The sequence below is a fragment of the Erinaceus europaeus genome, chromosome 4 (assembly GCF_950295315.1).
Source record: "Erinaceus europaeus chromosome 4, mEriEur2.1, whole genome shotgun sequence".
NCBI classification, from domain to species: Eukaryota; Metazoa; Chordata; class Mammalia; order Eulipotyphla; family Erinaceidae; genus Erinaceus; species Erinaceus europaeus.
The window spans coordinates 90804255-90823931 of record NC_080165.1 but is presented as its reverse complement, the minus strand read 5'-3'; the positions used below and the strand labels follow the sequence as shown (position 1 = coordinate 90823931).

General features: G+C 40.5%; 1 protein-coding gene across 2 annotated transcripts in view; it reads right to left on the bottom strand.

Moving 5' to 3' along the window:
* Positions 1–1578: 1578 nt before the first annotated feature.
* Positions 1579–19677, bottom strand: part of LOC103107697 (glutathione S-transferase A4-like) — a 58185-nt gene continuing 40086 nt past the window's right edge. For both annotated transcript variants that reach the window (XM_060190043.1, XM_007516507.3), the window contains exons 6-7: positions 9701–9832; positions 1579–1909 (exon numbers count right to left, since the gene is read on the bottom strand). In XM_060190043.1, the coding sequence (XP_060046026.1) occupies positions 1787–1909; positions 9701–9832 (255 nt within the window). In that variant the 3' untranslated portion in view covers positions 1579–1786. The remainder of the gene's footprint in view (positions 1910–9700; positions 9833–19677) is intronic.

Genomic DNA, 19677 nt, shown 5'->3' with positions numbered 1-19677 from the left:
TTTTCTCAGGGAGAAGCATAACATGGGGTGATTTACTAAATACTAATTGCCTGTTTGGAGTTTGACCATACCAGGAATGAGAACTCAGGCACCACATATGTTGGTACAGGAGATAGTAAATGGCCCAAATTATTAGAACTGTTGATCCATCCAGCATTTGAAGAGGGGAAGAGGAGTGAATGGGGCAGTGTGGGAGTATCAGGACCATATGGTGGCCCTGAGGAAATGTCATGATGTCATTAAGTCATCTCACATGTAAGGATATTTATATACATCGAAATATGATCAAAAAGTGACCGAGGGGGCCAGGCAGTGGCTCATCCGGTTAAACGCACATGGCTCAAAGCACAAAGACCAGCATTAAGAATCCTGGTTCCAGGGAGTCAGGCAGTAGCCCAGTGTAGCAGGTTAAGCGCATGTGGCTCGAAACGCGAGGACCGGTGTAAGGATTCCAGTTCGAGCCCCAGCTCCCCACCTCAGGAGGGTCGCTTCACAAGCGGTAAAGCCGGTCTGCAAGTATCTATCTTTCTCTCCCCCTGTCTTCCCCCCTTCTCGATTTCTCTCTGTCCTATCCAACAACAACAAGGGCAACAAAAATGGGGGAAAAATGGCCTCCAGGAGCAGTGGATTCCTAGTGCAGGCACTGAGCCCCAGCGATAACCCTGGAGGCAAAAAAAAAAAAAAGTGACCAAGTGTACAACCTGGACAGGACTAACCAGTGACAGTGTACAGTTGCTCCAGTAGGGAGTCCCAAAGCATTGGCTGCACCTGTTCCAGGCCAGAAATTCCTGTAACCACAACCATGACTGCAGTACCTGTAAATTAGTCCTTCTTTTCTATTCTAGCTGAGCCCTGACTTGGGAGCTAAGCTCCAAATTATACAACTTAGAAACACAATAGGTACCTTAGAGAAAATATACTGGGGCTGGGCAGTGCTGCACCTGGTTGAGCACACAGGTTACAATGGACAAGGACCCAGCTTCAAGGCCCCAGTTGTCACCTGCCCTGCGGGAGGAGGCGGGGCGGGGAGGGGGAAACGTCATGAGTAGTAAAGCAATGCTATAGGTATCTCTCTTTCTCTCTCCCTATCTTCCTCTTAGGCTCTCTCTGTCCTATCAAATAAATAAATACAAATTTAAAAAGAAATCATATCAAGACTGACAAATCTCTTGGTCAATGGTTATATCATAATCTCATTGCTATTTGGAGTTGTTTCCCCAAAACAAAACTCGGTTAAGTGGAATAGGGTTATCTAATTGAGTTTTTTTTTTCCTTTGGGTCTTAGAATAGGGTCCATAGACATTCTCTACCCCCCACATTTTCCCCTTAGAACTCACTATCATCCACCATCATCTCTATACCAATTAGTCATTGACCACTTTGATTTCAGTGTTACCACTGGTATTTGAGAGATCGTGCCTCCTCCATCACTATTCATTCTCCCCTTCCCAGTTATGCTAATCTCAACATAGACATGCAAAAATGGTGTCATATGTAGCCCACTGTCTTGAATATATTTGCCTCAAATTTATTTCTACAGCATATTGGTTTCATAAAGATCATAAACATCACTCATAATTGATGTTTTATTTATTTTTATTGGGTTTTATTTTTTAAATAATCCATGCATCAGGATGGTTTCATATTGCATTTAATCAGTGTTTGCTATTGATAGCATTATGGATCTGTCATTTTTGGACACTTCTAAAATCTAGTTTTCTTGGATTAGTGGCATATGTTGAAGTGATCTTGTCATTATTGTATTCATTGTAAGGCCTGCCTGCTGTTAGAACTGCAGAACGTCCCTAACGACTTTCACATAGTGACTATCTGGGGGAGACTTCCGCTGGCTCCCGGGCTGCAGAAATTTCTTAATTGTAGGCATGTTGCTGATTCTTGTTTTGAAGGCCTGAAATGAGAAACAGTAACATAAGAACCTCAAGAGTAGTGAAAATCTTAAAGAAAAATCAGAATTGGGGCCCAAGAGATGGCTCACTGAATAAACCTCTGTGAGGTGGTCCTAAGCTTACTTCCCAATATTTTATTTTTCTATTGTCTTTATTTATTTATTGGATAGAGAAAGCCAGAAATGGAGAGGGAGAGGGCTGGGTGGTTAAGCACACATGGGGCAAAGTGCAAGGACCAGCATAAGGATCCTGGTTCAAGCCCCCAGCTCCCCCCACCTGTAGGGGGGTCACTTCGCAAGCAGTGAAGCAGGTCTGCAGGTGCCTATCTTTCTCTCCTCCTCTCTGTCTTCCCCTCGTCTCCGTATTTCTCTCTGTCCTATCCAGCAACAACAACAGCTATAACAACAATCACAACAAGGGCAACAAAATGGGAAAAATAGCCTCCAGGAACAATGGATTCATAGTGCTGGCACCGAGCACCAGTGATAACCCTAGAGGCAAAAAAGGAAGAAAGGAAGGAAGGAAAAAAGGAAGGAAGTGAGGGAGGAAGGAAGAGAAAGAGGGAGTCGGGCGGTATCGTAGTGAGTTAAATGCAGGTGGCATGACCCCCGGCTCCCCACCTGCAGGGTAGTTGCTTCACAGGCAGTGAAGCAGGTCTGCAGGTGTCTCTCTTTCTCTCCCCCTCTCTGTCTTCCCCTCCTCTTTCTATTTCTCTCTGTCCTATCCAACAACGACATCAATAACAACAACAACTACAACAACAATAAAAAACAAGGGCAACAAAAGGGTAAATAAATAAAATTTTAAAGAAAGAAAGAAATCTAGAGGAAAGGGGTAACAGAAAGGGAGAGAGACACCTGTAACACTTTTTCACCACTTACAAAGCTTTCCCCCTTCAGGTGGGAACCGGGGCTGGAAGCCAAGTCCCTGAGCACTGTAACATGTGAACTCAACAAGGTGTGCCACCACCCAGCCCATCCCTAGTATTTTATACCATGGAGAGATACTCTTTCTCCCCTCTTGCCACCCAAGAAAATAAGGTTTTAAAAAAAAGAGAAAGTGCAAGGGCCCGTGCCAGGACCCGCACAAGGACCTGTGCAAGAACCAGCTTAAGGACAGCATAAAGATCCCAGTTCCAGCCCCCAGCTCCCCATCTGCAGGGGGGTCACTTTGCAAATGGTGAAGCGGATCTACAGGTGTCTTTCCTCCTCTCTGTCTTCCCCTCCTCTCTCCATTTCTCTCTGTCCTATCCAGCAGCAACAGCAGCTATAGCAGCAATAACAAGCACAACAAGGGCAACAAAATGGGAAAAATGGCCTCCAGGAGCAGTGAATTCGTAGTGCTGGCACCCAGCCCCAGTGATAACCCTGGAGGCAAAAAAGAAAAGAAAGATAGAAAATAAAAACCTTTGAAGGGATGGGGAGATAGTATAATTATTATGCAAACAACTCATGCCAGAGGCTCTGAGGTCCTAGGTTCAGTCCCCAGCACCACAGTAAACCCTAGTTGAGCAGTGCTCTGGTTTCTTTCCACAGCTCTCTCTCATTAAAATAAATACATACATAAATATTTTTTAAAGATTATAGAAAACAAAAACTTTGATATGAGAATATTTAGATTGACAGTTTATAGAATCTGGTGTATTGAAAATGAGTTAATTCCTCAACACACGTTTGTTAGATATTCCTGGTAAGAATAATGCAATTAGGGGGCGGGGTAAGGCGGTACCACAGTGGGTTAAGCACACATGGTGCAAAGCGCAGAGACTGGCATAAGGATCCCAGTTCAAGCCCCTTGCTCCCCACCTGTTGGGGGGTGGAAGAGGGGTCACTTCACAAGCTGTGAAGCAGGTCTGCTAGTGTCTTTCTCTCCCCCTCTCTGTCTGCCCCTCCTTTTAAAAAAAATATTTATTTTATTTATTTATTCCCTTTTGTTGCCCTTGTTTTATTGTTGTAGTTATTATTGTTGTTGTCGTTGTTGGATAGGACAGAGAGAAATGGAGAGAGGAGGGGAAGACAGAGAGGAGGAGAGAAAGATAGACACCTGCAGACCTGCTTCACCACCTGTGAAGTGACTCCCCTGCAGGTGGGGAGCCGGGGTCTTATGCCGGTCCTTGTGCTTTGCGCCACCTGCGCTAAACCCGCTGCGCTACAGCCCGACTCCCCTGCCCCTCCTTTTTTGATTTCTCTCTGTCCTATCCAACAACAGCAATGACAGCAGCAACAACAACAATAATAATAACAACAAAAATGATAAACAACAAGGGCAACAAAAGGGAAAAAATAGCCTCCAGGAGCAGTGGATTCGTATTGCAGACACCAAGCCCCAGTGATAACCCTGGAGATGAAGGAAAAAAAAAACAAAAAAAAAACAGTGCAATTGCTGGAGTGAATTGAAATACCTTTAAAAAAAAAAGGCATTGCTACAATTAGGTAACATATTTAGAAAGCCTGAGATTCATGTTCTTTGAGCTAACAATTCCAGTTACTTACTGTGAGTAAGTAATGGTGTAAGCTAATAAATAATTATAAGAATAATAACAATACGAAACAAAAAATAACCTGTTTTTAAGAAAACTAGTTATATGAATTATGGTACATTCTGTAAGGAATTTAAGCCAGCAATTTCTTCTATTCAGCAATTTTTATTGGTTTACAGTACATACAGGGGATTAATGGTTTATAGTAAATATAGTTGTTGATACATGTATAAAATTTCTCAATTTTCTGCAAAACACTCCCAACCCTAGCCTAGGCCCAACTCCATCCTGCACCATGACCTGAAACTACCCTTCCATCCCCTCACCCCAAAGTCCTTTACTTTGGTGCAATACACCAAATCTAGTTTTTCTGTTAAGACAGCTATTTAAAATGATACCATAATATCAAAGAAAACAGTAAGGTCCCTAGATAGTCTTAGGAAGAGTTCTAGAATATACTGCTTAGAAAGAAAAAAAAAAAAAAGAGGAAGAAAGAAAGAAAAGAAGAAAGAAAGAGAAAAACTCAAGACAAAACAGAATCTATACTGTTTTTAGTGTTGTGTAAGGAAGAGAAGGGTGAAAAATTGTACCCATGTGTCAATAATTGTACTGTGATCTATGAACCTCCTACTTATAATGAAAAGGAAAAAGAAAGCTGATGAATAAATGTCTTAATGTTAGCTTGTATCTGCACAAATAAGAACCCTGGAAAAGTTACATAGAAAATCAAGACAAATGATTATGGGAGAGGGAAGGTGGAAGGGTGGTGATTTTTCAATGTAAGCCATTTTATTGAGTTGCCAGGAAAATCTCAATATATTTTCCTGTTTTTCTATATAAAAAAAAATGCATCATGACATTCTGACAACCAAATTACAATTTTCTGGCTTTTTCAAAGAGATGACTCAACTGTCCATTGAAAATAAAATAAAATGATGTGCAGGTTATTATCTGTTGGCATATACATCTAGCTTCACACTTAGAAAATTATTGAAAATGGCTTTAGTAATATTTGGCAAGATCGTGTTTTGATGGAAAAAAAAAGTAAAATAATAAGCAACAGAGCCAGGTAGTGGTGCACCTGGCTGAACACACATGTTACAATGTGCAAGAACCCAGGTTTTGAACCCCTGCTCCCAACCTGCAGGTGTCTCAAGCTTCACAAGCATTGAAGCAGGTCTATAAGTGTCTGTCTATCTCCCTTCCTCTCTGTCTCCCCACCCCCTTCTCAATTTCTGACTGTTCTATCCAGTAAATAAAAAAATAAAGGTAATACATTTTTTAAAATAATAATAGTAGGTAAGGAAATGTAAAGCAATAATATCTCACTGGGTAAGTAATTTTTTTGCCTCCTTTGTGTATACAAATGTCTGATATAGCTAATTTCTTTTTTTTTTTTTTTAACAAGACAAAACACTGTTCTTAAGTTACAGAATGGTTAGGTTAAATATTTCTAAATATTAGAAGAAGTCTGGTAGTGGCAGGGCTCAGAGCAAAATCTAGTAAGTGGGGAAAACAAGATATAGCAAGGGCAACCAAGCAGAAACTCAGGATCATTAAGGGACTCTGTCGGCATAGTAACATCAAGGGGACTCAGGTCAGACACAAAGACACAATGTAGACAGATTTTTTTCAGCCTTTCTTCACCAAAAAAAATAAACATACTCAAAGTACTAAATGTGTTTATAATATATATTTTTAAAAAGGAAAGTACTAGATGTTTAAGCCAGAAATTTAAAAAAAAACTTTTTTATTTCTACATAAGATTTTACTTTGTTTTTCAAGAAATTTGTAGTCTGAAGAGCAGAAAAGGACCAAAATGAATAAAAAGGATAATCTTTAAAACAGACTGCTTTTTGGCTGGGAGTATGGATCAACCAGTCAACACCAAGTTCAGTGGTGAAGCAATTACAGAAGCCAGATCTTCCACCTTCTGCATCCCACAATGACCTTGGGTCCATACTCCCAGAGGACTAATTCTCTATACATTTAACTAAAATGAGGTACAGGACATTTTGGAGGGCCCTCAAAAATGCCCTGTGAATTAATCTTGTGGAAATTAATCCACAACAAATCTGGCATCAGTCTGGCATTTGTAAATGTTCTAAGAAACATTGTCATTAATGTGTGTTAACTCTAAGTAACCTGAGTTTGTTTAAAGCTTAAAGTAAAAATTAGTTACAAATCAATATACTTTAACTAAATTTGGTCTGAAGATCCTGCTGTACAGAGACTGCTACATGACGCTAAATAGGATAACCTTTGAATTTATTTTCTTTAAAATTCAAACAGAGTCTTTCAAATTAGGTATCACACACCTAGGGTGTGTCTCCATCTTAACTGGGTGTGACAAAAGGTAGAAAAGACATTATTGATATGTAAAGCTCTCAAATACCTTCTCAATTAAAGAGGTAGAACCAGCCTGGGTGAATGATAGATCACACAATGGTTATGCTAATGATTCTCATGCCTGAGGCTTCTAACTCTGGTTTTTCTCTTTACTGTTGCACATTTTATTCCTTTTATGTTGGGAAATTGTGAGGATGTGGTTGAGCTCATCAGGGCTCACAAAGCACCCTGCATTCCTGATACTATGGCCTATCTACATAATCATTGTTTTGCCTGAAAGATCCCCACCCATTCCATTCCTATAGGGTAGTATTAATCCTACCAGTTAAAACCCTCGGAACAATTGCTAAGGAAGTTTCTACCTTCCCAGCCCACTTTTGCCTTTCTCTGCCCCTTTCCTAGCATTTCCGGTTCTAACTTGCCACTTCCAGGTCTGCCCTTTAAAAGCCTTGGCTCTCTGATCAATAAAGAATTGAGTTGTCTCGGCACCATGGGTCAGTTCCTGAGTCATCTCCCTCGCATGCTGAGTGGGTAGCAGCCCAGGCTGGCTCCAATAGAGTTCTTTCCAACCCAGAGAGTACGTGCCTGGGAAGAGGCACCCCCACACTAGCCTGGCACGCTTAAATTGTTTAAACAGCCTTACATCATACTAAAAAGGCCTTCAAAAATTATAAAGATATTTAAACCATCGAGATGTCAATTATAGTAAAATTCTAACTTGGTACAAGTTTTTTCTTCACAAGTAAATGATTACAGCTATGTCAAGCCTTCACATGAAGAATCAACTGCTCATATGGTAAGATATTAAACTATATAAGAAGTCCTCCCATAGACAACTTATGTAAATTAATAACAACATTCACATATTTTTCTACACTTAACTGGTATATCTCATTTTGCCACTATAGGCCTGCCTTTGTCAGCCAACAATTTAAAGATTTGTTCCCTTTAAAACATCACCCATACTACAGACATCCCTTACAACCCCCAAGGACAAACTATTGTTTAGAAGCCCACCAAATACTTAAGGCCCAATTAAATAAAGAAAAAGGGGGATACATCCCCCCAATATTCAGTTGGCTAAAGCACTACTAACTACACTAAACCTCTTTTAATATTTATAAAAATTCAAACCAGCCCCCAATCATTCTTCATTGGCAGACACTGCTGTCCCTTCCAGTCCTCAAGGTTAGATAGAAGGACCCCCTCGATGGCCTTTGGAAAAGAACCAGATGCCCTGCTAACCACGGGAAGTGGATTTGCATGTGTTTCTTTCACAGGAATCCCCGGAAACCCACTTGGACCCCTGCCCTCTGACATTGCCCACAAGATGGCATGACTACAACGCCCCCCGAAACCCATGATGCAACCTGGCAGGATCTGAAGAACCTGATTCCCAGAGTATAAGGACAAAAACTTTCTCACCACCCTAGTTCCCAAAAACTTTCCTACAGCCCTTCTCTTGCCCATCGCTATCTACTCTTCTTGCTTCTGCTTTACCTGTCACCTTTTGGCAGTTTCAGCTCACTCTCTACAGAAAATCAAAATTCCAGTGGCTGTCCTTCCCCATCAAGATAAGACATGCGGCATTTCTTCCCCTGGTCACTGACATTGGACTGACACTTCTATCAGACTCACTGGTGGAGCTCTTGGGCATTCCCTTTACACTGCTGGACTTCTCAAGGATCGACTGCAGCAGTCTATGGACTTTGCAGCTGGTGGTCTTGGGGTCACCCTCACCTGCCAGGCCATGCAACCCTTCGCCTGACAGGCCATACCCCTCGCCTGCCAGGCCACACCCCTCACACCTGCAGGCTAACCCCCTTGCTGCCAGGCCAAGCCCCTTGCCTGCCAGGCCCTGCACCCCTTTGCCTCACAGGCCATGCCCCTCGCTTGCCAGGCCCCACCCCTCGTCCCACCAGCCCCCGCCCTCTGGGCCCACCAGGCCTCCCCTCGGCCTCATGCTGGCCCTTGCTACTCTTACATATCGCTCCCTGTCTAATTCCAGTTCTTTTAAAAACGCCTGCACGACATCATTCAGGTACCTGCCCAAAAGGTTTTTGTTCACCCCTACACTGCTATTCCTCTGACAGAAATGGAGTCTTTTGCAGACACTGAACCAGTTAACTATGGCTATTAGATAAAAAGAAAGGGAGAGATGTAGGGAAATTGTGAGGATGTGGTAGAGTCTGGCAGGGCTTGACCTGAGGGGTGCGTCCGTCCTGTCAGTCTCTCTCTCTATGGAGAGGTTGAGCAAGGGGGCACACAGGATCCCCAAAGGATTACCATGTCATATCAGACTCCCTGCCTCACAAAACACCCTGCATTTTTCTGCCTCCAGGAGCCGGGCATTCCTTAAAACATTAAGCCTGCTCCATGCTGCATTCCTTGATACTATGGCTCATCCTTTTATTATCTACATATCAATCTTCTGCTTTGTCTTACAAATGACTAAAGGTCACCTTCCTAATTCCCCACAGGGTATTATTAATTCTACCAGTTAAACCCCTAGCAACAATTGCTAAGGAAGCCCCTTACCATTCCCAGCCCCTTTCACCTTTCTCCGCCCTTTTCCTAACCATGTATTGTATTGTCAAGCCACTTCCATTTCCGACTTGTCTCTTCCATATTCCAGACTGGAGAAGCATGCAGGCAGACCAGGAGGCTGATGCCGGCCATTGCAGTTTGTGCCACGTGGCTTAACCAGTTGTGCTACCACCCGACTCTGGGGTGCTCGGATGAAAAAAGATTTCAATTGTCTTGCCACCACGAGCTTGGTCCCTGGGTCATCTCTCTCTCACGTGGCTAGCCCGACAGTTTTGTTAATGTCTCCTTTTTTAAATAAATAAATAAATAAAAGCAGACTGCTTTTTAAATTTCTTTTCAAAAATTGACTTGGAGATTCTTTTTTTTTTTCATCTTTGCCTATTTATTCCTAGGCTCTAGGCAGATGGAAATACACTACCTTTAGCAGAGGGAAGTCAGAAAGAATAGAGGCATCAAGTTCCTCCACCATTAAGATAGCTTCCAACAATTGTATGTCTGCCCAACTGAAATTGTTACCAACAAGAAAATTTTCTCCATGGTCTTTTAAAACCTGTAGAAATAAAAATAACAAAGCATATCAAATAAGAATAATTATCTTCTTTTGCTTGTGTAAATACTTACAATAGCACGATATCTATTATACAGATGAAATTGACCAAAATATTTCTCTTCCAACATTACAATAAAACCAACACTTCATACCTTTGTTTATATTCTCACGATTTTTCTGAAAAGTTGTTACTATCAAGATATATCTAATTGTGAAGTTTTAGTATGGAGCTCCCTGTTATAAACCTGGAAGTGACTAATAAAACTGTAACCATCACACAGAAATACTCAGAGTCATGATTACCTAAAAACTGGCAACTCCAAGCAGAATTAACTAAATTTCTAGGGGGATACCAGAAACCCAAACCTGAGACTTTTTACTATCAAATGGATTAACATAATTCCTCAGGTGCAGCTTTGAGTAGCAGGTGCACAAAGGAGAGGCCAGCTCCATAAACAAGGAGTAAAAGTAGATACAGATACCGAATCTCATTCTATGATAAATATAAGAATAAAAATAAATATTAGTGCAGATTAAAAAAAAATTAAGAACAAATTAACTTAAGAATACCCCAGCCATGGGAAAGAAAAATAGTTGCTGGAATACATCAAATATGTTAAATATATGGACTGTGATTCCTGACAAAGACCCACTCAAAGCTACACTTTATACAGTGTGTAATTGCACGTGAAACCACCATTCCTTCATATAAATGCAACAAACTCATACAAAAAAACAATTTTGAGTCACTAAACCAAAAATTGGCGCAGGTGCCTCCATGCAAGCTGCTTGACACGGTACCAGCTTCGCAGGAAGTTCAGCACAGCCGGACTCTCCAGGCCAAACTGAAACCATCTAGCCTTTTGCCATGTATAGGGCTTGGGATTAAGCTCTGTGTGGTCTTAATAATATTTACCTATGGCCAGGCTCAGAGCCTGACCAATAACAAAAGAAATGACAAAACCTGCACTGCACTCGGTAAGACTGATGATCATAATGGAAGAAGCAATATCAGTAATGCAGAATTTTTCAGGAGGCTCCAATAGGAAAAAATGTTTTCCCCTTTATCTACTTCCTTTAGTATTCCCCCTAAAATATAGAGAAAGATTGGTGGTTCCCACAGTGGAGGGGCCATCTTACATAGCATAATTAATAAATGGAAAGCTATGGTACCCGTCTAGATACAATGGGTCTTTTAATCTACCACCCACTATTATGCTCCCACTTCCTTATGCAGGAATAGTACACAAGAACCTAGGTCACACAGTGAGCATACACAGAAGATGGATTCCAGCTAGAGAGCTTAACTTTATGGAGAGGCTAGCCAGGTCAACACCACCTTGATGCCTTCTCAGTAAGGAACAAAACAAAACTCCTTGATCAAACAATAGAACAGATTTTATGAAAAATGGGCTGCTCAATTTGTTTAAGGCCCCTAGAAACATAACAAGCTTGAACTTTCTATGAACCATTTGCTTCTGATACATAGGGGCAAGAGAATGGCATAAATATATAGGTAGAATATTAATCTTAATCAATAGGGCATTTGCCTCACACACAGGTACAGGAATAACAAAAGACATAGAAACTGTGATGTGATCTCTAGGGAGGAAAGTGCCCCTGGAATGTGAATGTTCCACAAAGTAAGAGGTGTTCCCTACCTGTGCTGTTCTTGGTGATTTTTGTTTTAATAATCAAATCCTTGGTGATTTTTGTATTAGTAACCAAAGCCTTGGTGATTTTTGTTTTAGTAATCTATACCTTGGTGATTTTTGTTTTAATGAACTAAGCCTTATGAGACTATAAAATAAAGTTCTGCTTAAGTATGACAGAGATGTCTGCTTGAGCTTGATTCAGCATCAACTCACTCGTCTCTCATTCACTCTTCGCCTACGCCCCTCCTCCTCCAGGATACCCTAATAACCTGCTGAGGCTGGCCCCCGGCTAAAAATTAAAGTGAACACTTTAAAGAGTTAAAACCTTTAAAATGTTCACAGATATAAAAAAAGAATACACTGGAAAATAGGAAATGGATATTAGAAACATAAACTAATTTTTGGAATAAATATTGATATTAAAATGAGTAGAGAGGGGGCTGAATGGGGGCACAACTGCTTGAGAACACATGTTACAATGCACAAGGACCTGGGTTCAAGAGCCTGGACCCCACCTGCAGGGGGAAAGCTTCACAAGCAGTGAGGAAATGTTGCTGGTGTTTCTCTTTCTCCTTCTATAGCTCCCCCTACCCTCTCAATTTCTGGCTATCTCTAATCAATAAATAAAGATAATAAAATAACTTTTAAAATAAAAATAAAATAAAACTGAATAGAGAAATTAGAGGAAAAGGAATCAGTAATTTCTCATATAAATCTGAGGAAACTCACAGAGACAAAGACATTGAAAATACAAAAAAGGGTTTCTGACCAAGATAGCAGTAGACTAGCAGGTCCCATTTGTTTTGTTTTCCATTTTTTTGATACAGAGAGAAGTTGAGAGGAAACGGGGACATAGAGCAGAAGAGAGAAAGAGAGATAGCTGCAACAGTGCTTCACAGCTTGTGAAGCTTCCCCCTGCAGGTGGAGACAGGGGGCTTGAACCCAGGTCCTTGAGAACTGTAACATATATGTTCAACCAGGTGCTCTACCTCCTGGCAGTTACAAGTCCCATTTTCTTTCACCTCACCACCACAACAAAAACTACAGCATGCATTAAAAAAATCAGCATAAAAATGAGCTTTGAGCCCAGAGAAACTAACAACAAAAGAAAAATGGGGGGATAGCATAATGGAGCTAGGTGGTGGCACACGTGCTTGAACATACACATTACCACGCCTAAGGGTGCAGGCTCAAGGCTGCAGGTGTCTCTCTGTCTCTCTCCCTCTGTGTCTCCTCCTCTTGATTTCTCTCTGTCTCTATCCAATATAAAAATAATAAAAATAAAAAGTTTGGGGCTGGGTGGTGGTTGAGTGTACATATCACAATGTGCAAGGACCTGGGTTCGAGGCCCCTGTCCCCACCTGCAGGGGGAAAGCTTCACAAATGGTGAAGCAGTGCTGCAGGTGTCTCCCTGTCTCTCTCCCTCTCTATCATCCTCTTCCTCCTCAGTTTCTAGCAGTCTCTATCAAATAAAGATAAAAAATTAAAAATAAATAAAATTTAAAAAATAAAAAGATTTTTTAAAAAGAAATTAGCATTTTTAAATTTTTTAAAATGTTTATTTATTGGGCTGGGGAGACAGCATGATGGTTATGCAAAAGCCTTCTAAGCTTCAGGTTCTGAGGTCCCAGGTTCAATCCCCAGCACCACCACATAAGCCATAACTGAGCGGTGCTCTGGTTTCTTTGTCTCTCTGTACCTTTCCCTTTATATCCACTATTTTTCATTAAAATAAAATAAAACAAATAAAATATTAAAAATGTTTATTTATTGATATTTATTTAGGATGGAGACAGAGAAATTGAAAGGGAAGAAGAAAATAGAGAGAAAGAGAGACAACTGCAATACTACTTCACTGCTCAATGAAGCTTTCCCCCTGCTTAAGCTCTGTAATGTGAGCATTTAACCATGTGCGCCACTGCCTGGCCCAAAATGCTAATTTCTTAAATGCTACTTTCTTCAGTATTGGGACATGAACATAACTAGTGGAATTGCTGGGACATGAGTGTGATTAGCATATGGCTGACATCAGCCTGACAAGCAATACTACAGACTTAGGCAAATGCACAAGGGACAGTCGGTTTCTAGGAAGTGATTTAAGCGAGTGTCTGCAGAAAGTCGCTCTCTATTCCTGCTGCCCTTATCTGTTCTCGCAGGACCAGCCATGCCTCTTCCCAGGGACCTAAACACCTATAGCCAAGCATTGGTAACTAGCTTATGGACTCACAGCTCCCACTCTCATGACTAGCCAAATCTTTGCCCCTTTGCCTATTTTGCTGTACCTAAATAACTGCAGTGTAATAAACCTCCCACTTGTCTAAAACCTCAGACAAAGCCGAATGGAGTTATTTGATATTATGTTGATTATATTATATTATATTATTAATTATATTATATTAATTATATTATTTTGCTTCCAGGGTTATTGCAGAGGCTTGGTGCCGGCACTACGAATCCATTGCTCTTGTGGCTATTTTTTGGATTTTTTGGATAGGACCGAGAGAAATTGAGGGGGGGGAGATAGGGAGAGAGAAAGAGAGACACCCATATACCTGCTTCACCGCTTGTGAAGTGACTGTCCTGCAGGTGGGAGCCGGGGGCTTGAACCCGGGTCCTTGCATGGGTCCTTTTGCTTCCCACTATGTGCGCTTAACCTGGTGTGCCACCGTCTGGCTCCTTATTATTTATTATTTTATTACTATAAGACAGAGCAATTAAGATAGTTCATTCAAGATTTAACTTCTGGAGGCGGAGCTATGAGCAGCAGATCGCTTTCTCTCCTCTCCTCTCCTCTCCTGGATCAACTAGGAATACCAAAGGAGACCACCCGGGACCTAAACAAGACAGGACTAGAATGACCACAGGAACCCAGTAAATCACCCGTGAGTACAAACACATGTGGCTGGTGACAGAGAGGAGAGAGGAGCCTAAGGAGAGATTAAGTGACTGCTAACAGTTCAGCAGTTTATGAGTGGAGACACCACCTCCAGTCTGCTCCACCAACAAGGGGACAGCTGAAGGGAGGAGAGGACTCCCCAGAGACTCACCAAGTGCAACTCTGAGTCTCCATTGCTACTTCCCTCAAAATCTGGAACAGCAACAGGGAGGGACACCAGGGGACAGAGATCTAACCGGGAAACTCAGGAGAAGACCTATACCTCGGTGGCATAGCTGAGGGGCTGTGAAAGTCTCTTTGCATAACCACTGGATTATCTCTGCCACACCCTGCTTTATCTCTCAGGAGTCAGTGATTAAGCTAAGAAGCCTATCAATAGTTTAAAAGCCCTCAGGCTCCCATAGCCTACAGGGAAGAAAAAAAAAAAGAGGCTTTTAAACCACTGAGCTCCAACTGAGGGATTGAAACAACTGTTAACTTCCACCACTGTGAACCCTTTAATTAACTTACTTAGACACAAGTCAATCCAGGCAATAGTGATCAATAATTTGAAAAGTACTGATAAAGGGAACTCATAACATAATATATAAAATGGTTAAAACAACAGAAAAAATATTGGAGAATTGAACCAGGACAAGAGTCCAGCTAAAAGTCCTCCAGAGGGTGAAGCAAAATAACGAGTTCAACATCCAAACATTAGCTAAGGAAATAATAACAGGAGTGAGTAAAGAATTTGAAAAAATTTAATCAGAAATACAGGAACAACAAATGAGAATATGGAAGAAAATACTAATTATCTCATGGTTATTAGAGAGCTGAAATCTGAAATCACTGAGCTAAGGATGTAACTAGCTGAACAAGCTAAAACAGTATCAGAGCAAGGCAAGAAAATAGAAAACAGTAGAGGGAAGAGAGAATAGAATCTATGAGGCTGAAGACTGAATTAGCAAGATCGAGGATGAATTAGAGACAACTAAAAAAGAAGTAAGAGATCTCAAAAAGAGATTAAGAGATGCTGAAAACAACAACAGAGTCTTATGGGATGACTTCAAAAGAAACAATATACGCATTATTGGCATACCAGAAGAAGAAAGAGGAGAGGAAGAGAGCATTTTCCAGGCCATAATAGCTGAAAATTTCTCTAGTCTAGACAACATCAAAGACATAAAGATTCAAGAAGCCCAGAGGGTCCAAAACAGAATTAACCCAGAGCTAAAGACACCAAGACATATCACACTTAGAATGGAAAGGAATAAGGATAAAGAAAGGATGCTGAAGGCTGCAAGAGAAAAACAAAGAGTCACCTACAAAGGAAAACCCATAAGATTAGCAGCAGACTTCTCCATACAAACACTACAGGCCAGAAAAGAATGGCAAGATATCTATTAAGTGCTCAATGAGAAAGGCTTTCAGCCAAGAATACTATATCCTGCTAGACTGTCATTCAGACTAGAGGGAGGCATCAAAACCTTCTCAGACAAGCAACAGTTGAAGGAAGCAATTATCACCAAGCCTGCCCTGAAAGAAGTTCTGAAAGGTCTCCTATAAACAACCAGACCACCACAAATAGGACATATATCAAAACACTCTAAAATTCTACAAGAATGGCGTTAAAATATCTTCAATCTTTGATATCAATAAATGTCAATGGCCTGAATTCACCTATTAAAAGACACAGACTAGGAAGATGGATCAGAAAACACAAACCAACAATATGCTGTCTACAGGAAACCCACCTAACTCAACAAGACAAACACAGACTTAAAGTGAAAGGATGGAAAACTATCATACAAGCCAATGGCCCACAAAAAAGGGCAGGAACAGCTATTCTCATATCTGACATGATAGACTTTAAAACAGATAAGATTTAAAAAAGATAGGAATGGACACTACTTAATGCTCAAGAGGATCAGTCAATCAAGAGGACTTAACAATTATTAACATCTATGCACCCAATGAGAAGCCATCTAAATACATCAAACTTCTACTGAAAAAGCTACAGCAATATATTAACAGTAACACAATCATAGTAGGGGACTTCAACACCCCACTCTCTCAACTTGACAGATCATCCAGGCAGAAAATCAATAAAGACATAAGGGAGCTAAATGAAGAGATAGATAAACTAGAACTATTGGACATTTTCAGAGTCATTCATCCCAAGAAACTGGAATACACATTTTACTCAAATCCACATGGGTCATTCTCAAGGATAGACCATATGTTAGGCCACAAAGACAGCATCAGCAAAATCAAGAGCATTGAAATCATCCCAAGCATCTTCTCAGACCACAGTGGAATTAAACTAACACTTAACAATCAACAAAAGATTAGTAACAGTCCCAAAATGTGGAAGCTCGACAGTACACTTCTTAACAACTTCTGGGTCAAAGAGGAAATCAAGGAAGAAATCAAAATGTTTCAAGAGTTCAATGAAAATGAAGACACAAGCTATCAAAATATTTGGGACACAGTTAAAGCAGTCCTAAGAGGGAAGTTCATAGCTATACAAGCACACATTAGGAAACAAGAAAAAGCACACATAAACAGCCTGATTGCACACCTTAAAGACCTAGAAGAACAACAACAAAGGAACCCTAAAGCAATGAGAAGGTCAGAAATTACTAAAGTTAGGGCAGAAATAAATAACATTGAGAATAGGAAAACCATACAAAAGATCAACGAAAGTAAATGTTGGTTCTTCGAAAGAGTAAACAAAATCAAACCTTTAGCCAGACTCACAAAACAAAAAAGGAAGAAGACCCAAATAAATCGGATAGTAAATGAAAGAGGAGATATCACAACAGACACCACAGAAATTCAACATATCATGCGAGGCTTCTATGAACAACTATATGCCACCAAGCTAGAGAACCGGGAAGAAATGGACAATTTCCTAGATACCTACCAACTTCCAAAACTAAGTAAAGAGGAAGTGGATAACATGAACAGGCCCATCACAACTAATGAAATGGAAACAGTTATCAAAAATCTCCCCAAAAATAAAAGTCCTGGACCAGATGGTTTTACAAATGAATTCTACAAAACCTTCAAAGAAGAACTAATACCTCTACTTTTAAAAGTCTTCCAGAAGATTGAAGACACTGGAATACTCCCTGCCAGCTTCTATGAAGCCAACATCACCCTGATACCAAAAGCAGACAGGGACACAACCACAAAAGAAAACTACAGACCAATATCTCTGATGAACATAGATGCGAAAATATTGAACAAAATTCTAGCTAACTGGATACAGCAGTATATCAAAAAGATTGTCCATCATGACCAAGTGGGGTTTATCCCAGGCATGCAAGGTTGGTTTAATATACGTAAATCAATCAATGTGATCCACCACATCAAAAAAAGCAAGACCAAAAACCACATGGTCATATCAATAGATGCAGAGAAAGCCTTTGACAAAATACAACATCGCTTTATGATCAAAACACTACAAAAAATGGGAATAGATGGAAAATTCCTGAAGATAGTGGAGTCTATATATAGCAAACCTACAGCCAACATCATACTCAATGGTGAAAAACTGGAAGCATTTCCACTCAGATCAGGTACTAGACAGGGATGCCCACTATCACCATTACTATTCATTACTATTAGTGTTGGAAGTTCTTGACATAGCAATCAGGCAGGAGCAAGGAATTCAAGGGATACAGATTGGAAAAGAAGAAGTCAAATTCTCCTTATTTGCAGATGACATGATAGTATACATGGAAAACCTAAGGAATCCAGCAAGAAGCTTTTGGAAATCATCAGGTAATACAGTAAGGTGTCAGGCTACAAAATTAACATTCAAAAGTCAGTGGCATTCCTCTATGCAAACACTAAGTTAGAAGAAATTGAAATCCAGAAATCAATTCCTTTTACTATAGCAACAAAAACAATAAAATATCTAGGAGTAAATCTAACCAAGGAAGTGAAAGACTTGTATACTGAAAATTATGAGTCACTACTCAAAGAAATTGAAAAAGACACAAAGAAGTGGAAAGATATTCCATGTTCATGGGCTGGAAGAATTCACATCATCAAAATGAATATATTACCCAGAGCCATATACAAATTTAATGCTATCCCCATCAAGATCCCAAGCACATTTTTTAGGAGAATAGAACAAATGCTACAAATGTTTATCTGGAACCAAAAAAGACCTAGAATTGCCAAAACAATCTTGAGAAAAAAGAACAGAACCGGAGGCATCACACTCCCAGATCTCAAACTGTATTATAGGGCCATTGTCAACAAAACTGCTTGGTACTGGAACATGAATAGACACACTGACCAGTGGAATAGAACTGAGAGTCCAGAAATGAGCTCCCACACATATGGACATCTAATCTTTGACAAAGGGGCCCAGACTATTACATGGGGAAAGCAGAGTCTCTTCAACAAATGGTGTTGGAAACAATGGGTTGAAACATGCAGAAGAATGAAACTGAACCACTGTATTTCACCAAATACAAAAAAGTAAATTCCAAGTGGATCAAAGACTTGGATGTTAGACCACAAACTATCAAATACTTAGAGGAAAATATTGGCAGAACTCTTTTCCGCATAAATTTTAAAGACATCTTCAATGAAACAAATCCAATTACAAAGAAGACTAAAGCAAGTATAAACCTATGGGACTACATCAAATTAAAAAGCTTCTTCACAGCAAAAGAAACCACTACCCAAACCAAGAGACCCCTCACAGAATGGGAGATCTTTACATGCCATACATCAGACAAGAGTTTAATAACCAACATATATAAACAGCTTGCCAGACTCAACAACAAGACAACAAATAACCCCATTCAAAAATGGGGGGAGGACTTGGACAGAATATTCACCACAGAAGAGATCCAGAAGGCCAAGAAACACATGAAAAAAATGCTCCAAGTCTCTGATTGTCAGAGAAATGCAAATAAAGACAACAATGAGATATCACCTCACTCCTGTGAGAATGTCATACATCAGAAAAGGTAACAGCAGCAAATGTTGGAGAGGGTGTGGGGTCCAAGGAACCCTCCTGCACTGCTGGTGGTAATGTCAACTGGTCCAACCTCTGTGGAGAACAGTCTGGAGAACTCTCAGAAGGCTAGAAATGGACCTACCCTATGACCCTGCAATTCCTCTCCTGGGGATATATCCTAAGGAACCCAACACATCCATCCAAAAAGATCTGTGTACACATATGTTCTTGGCAGCACAATTTGTAATAGCCAAAACCTGGAAGCAACCCAGGTGTCCAACAACAGATGAGTAGCTAAGCAAGTTGTGGTATATATACACAATGGAAT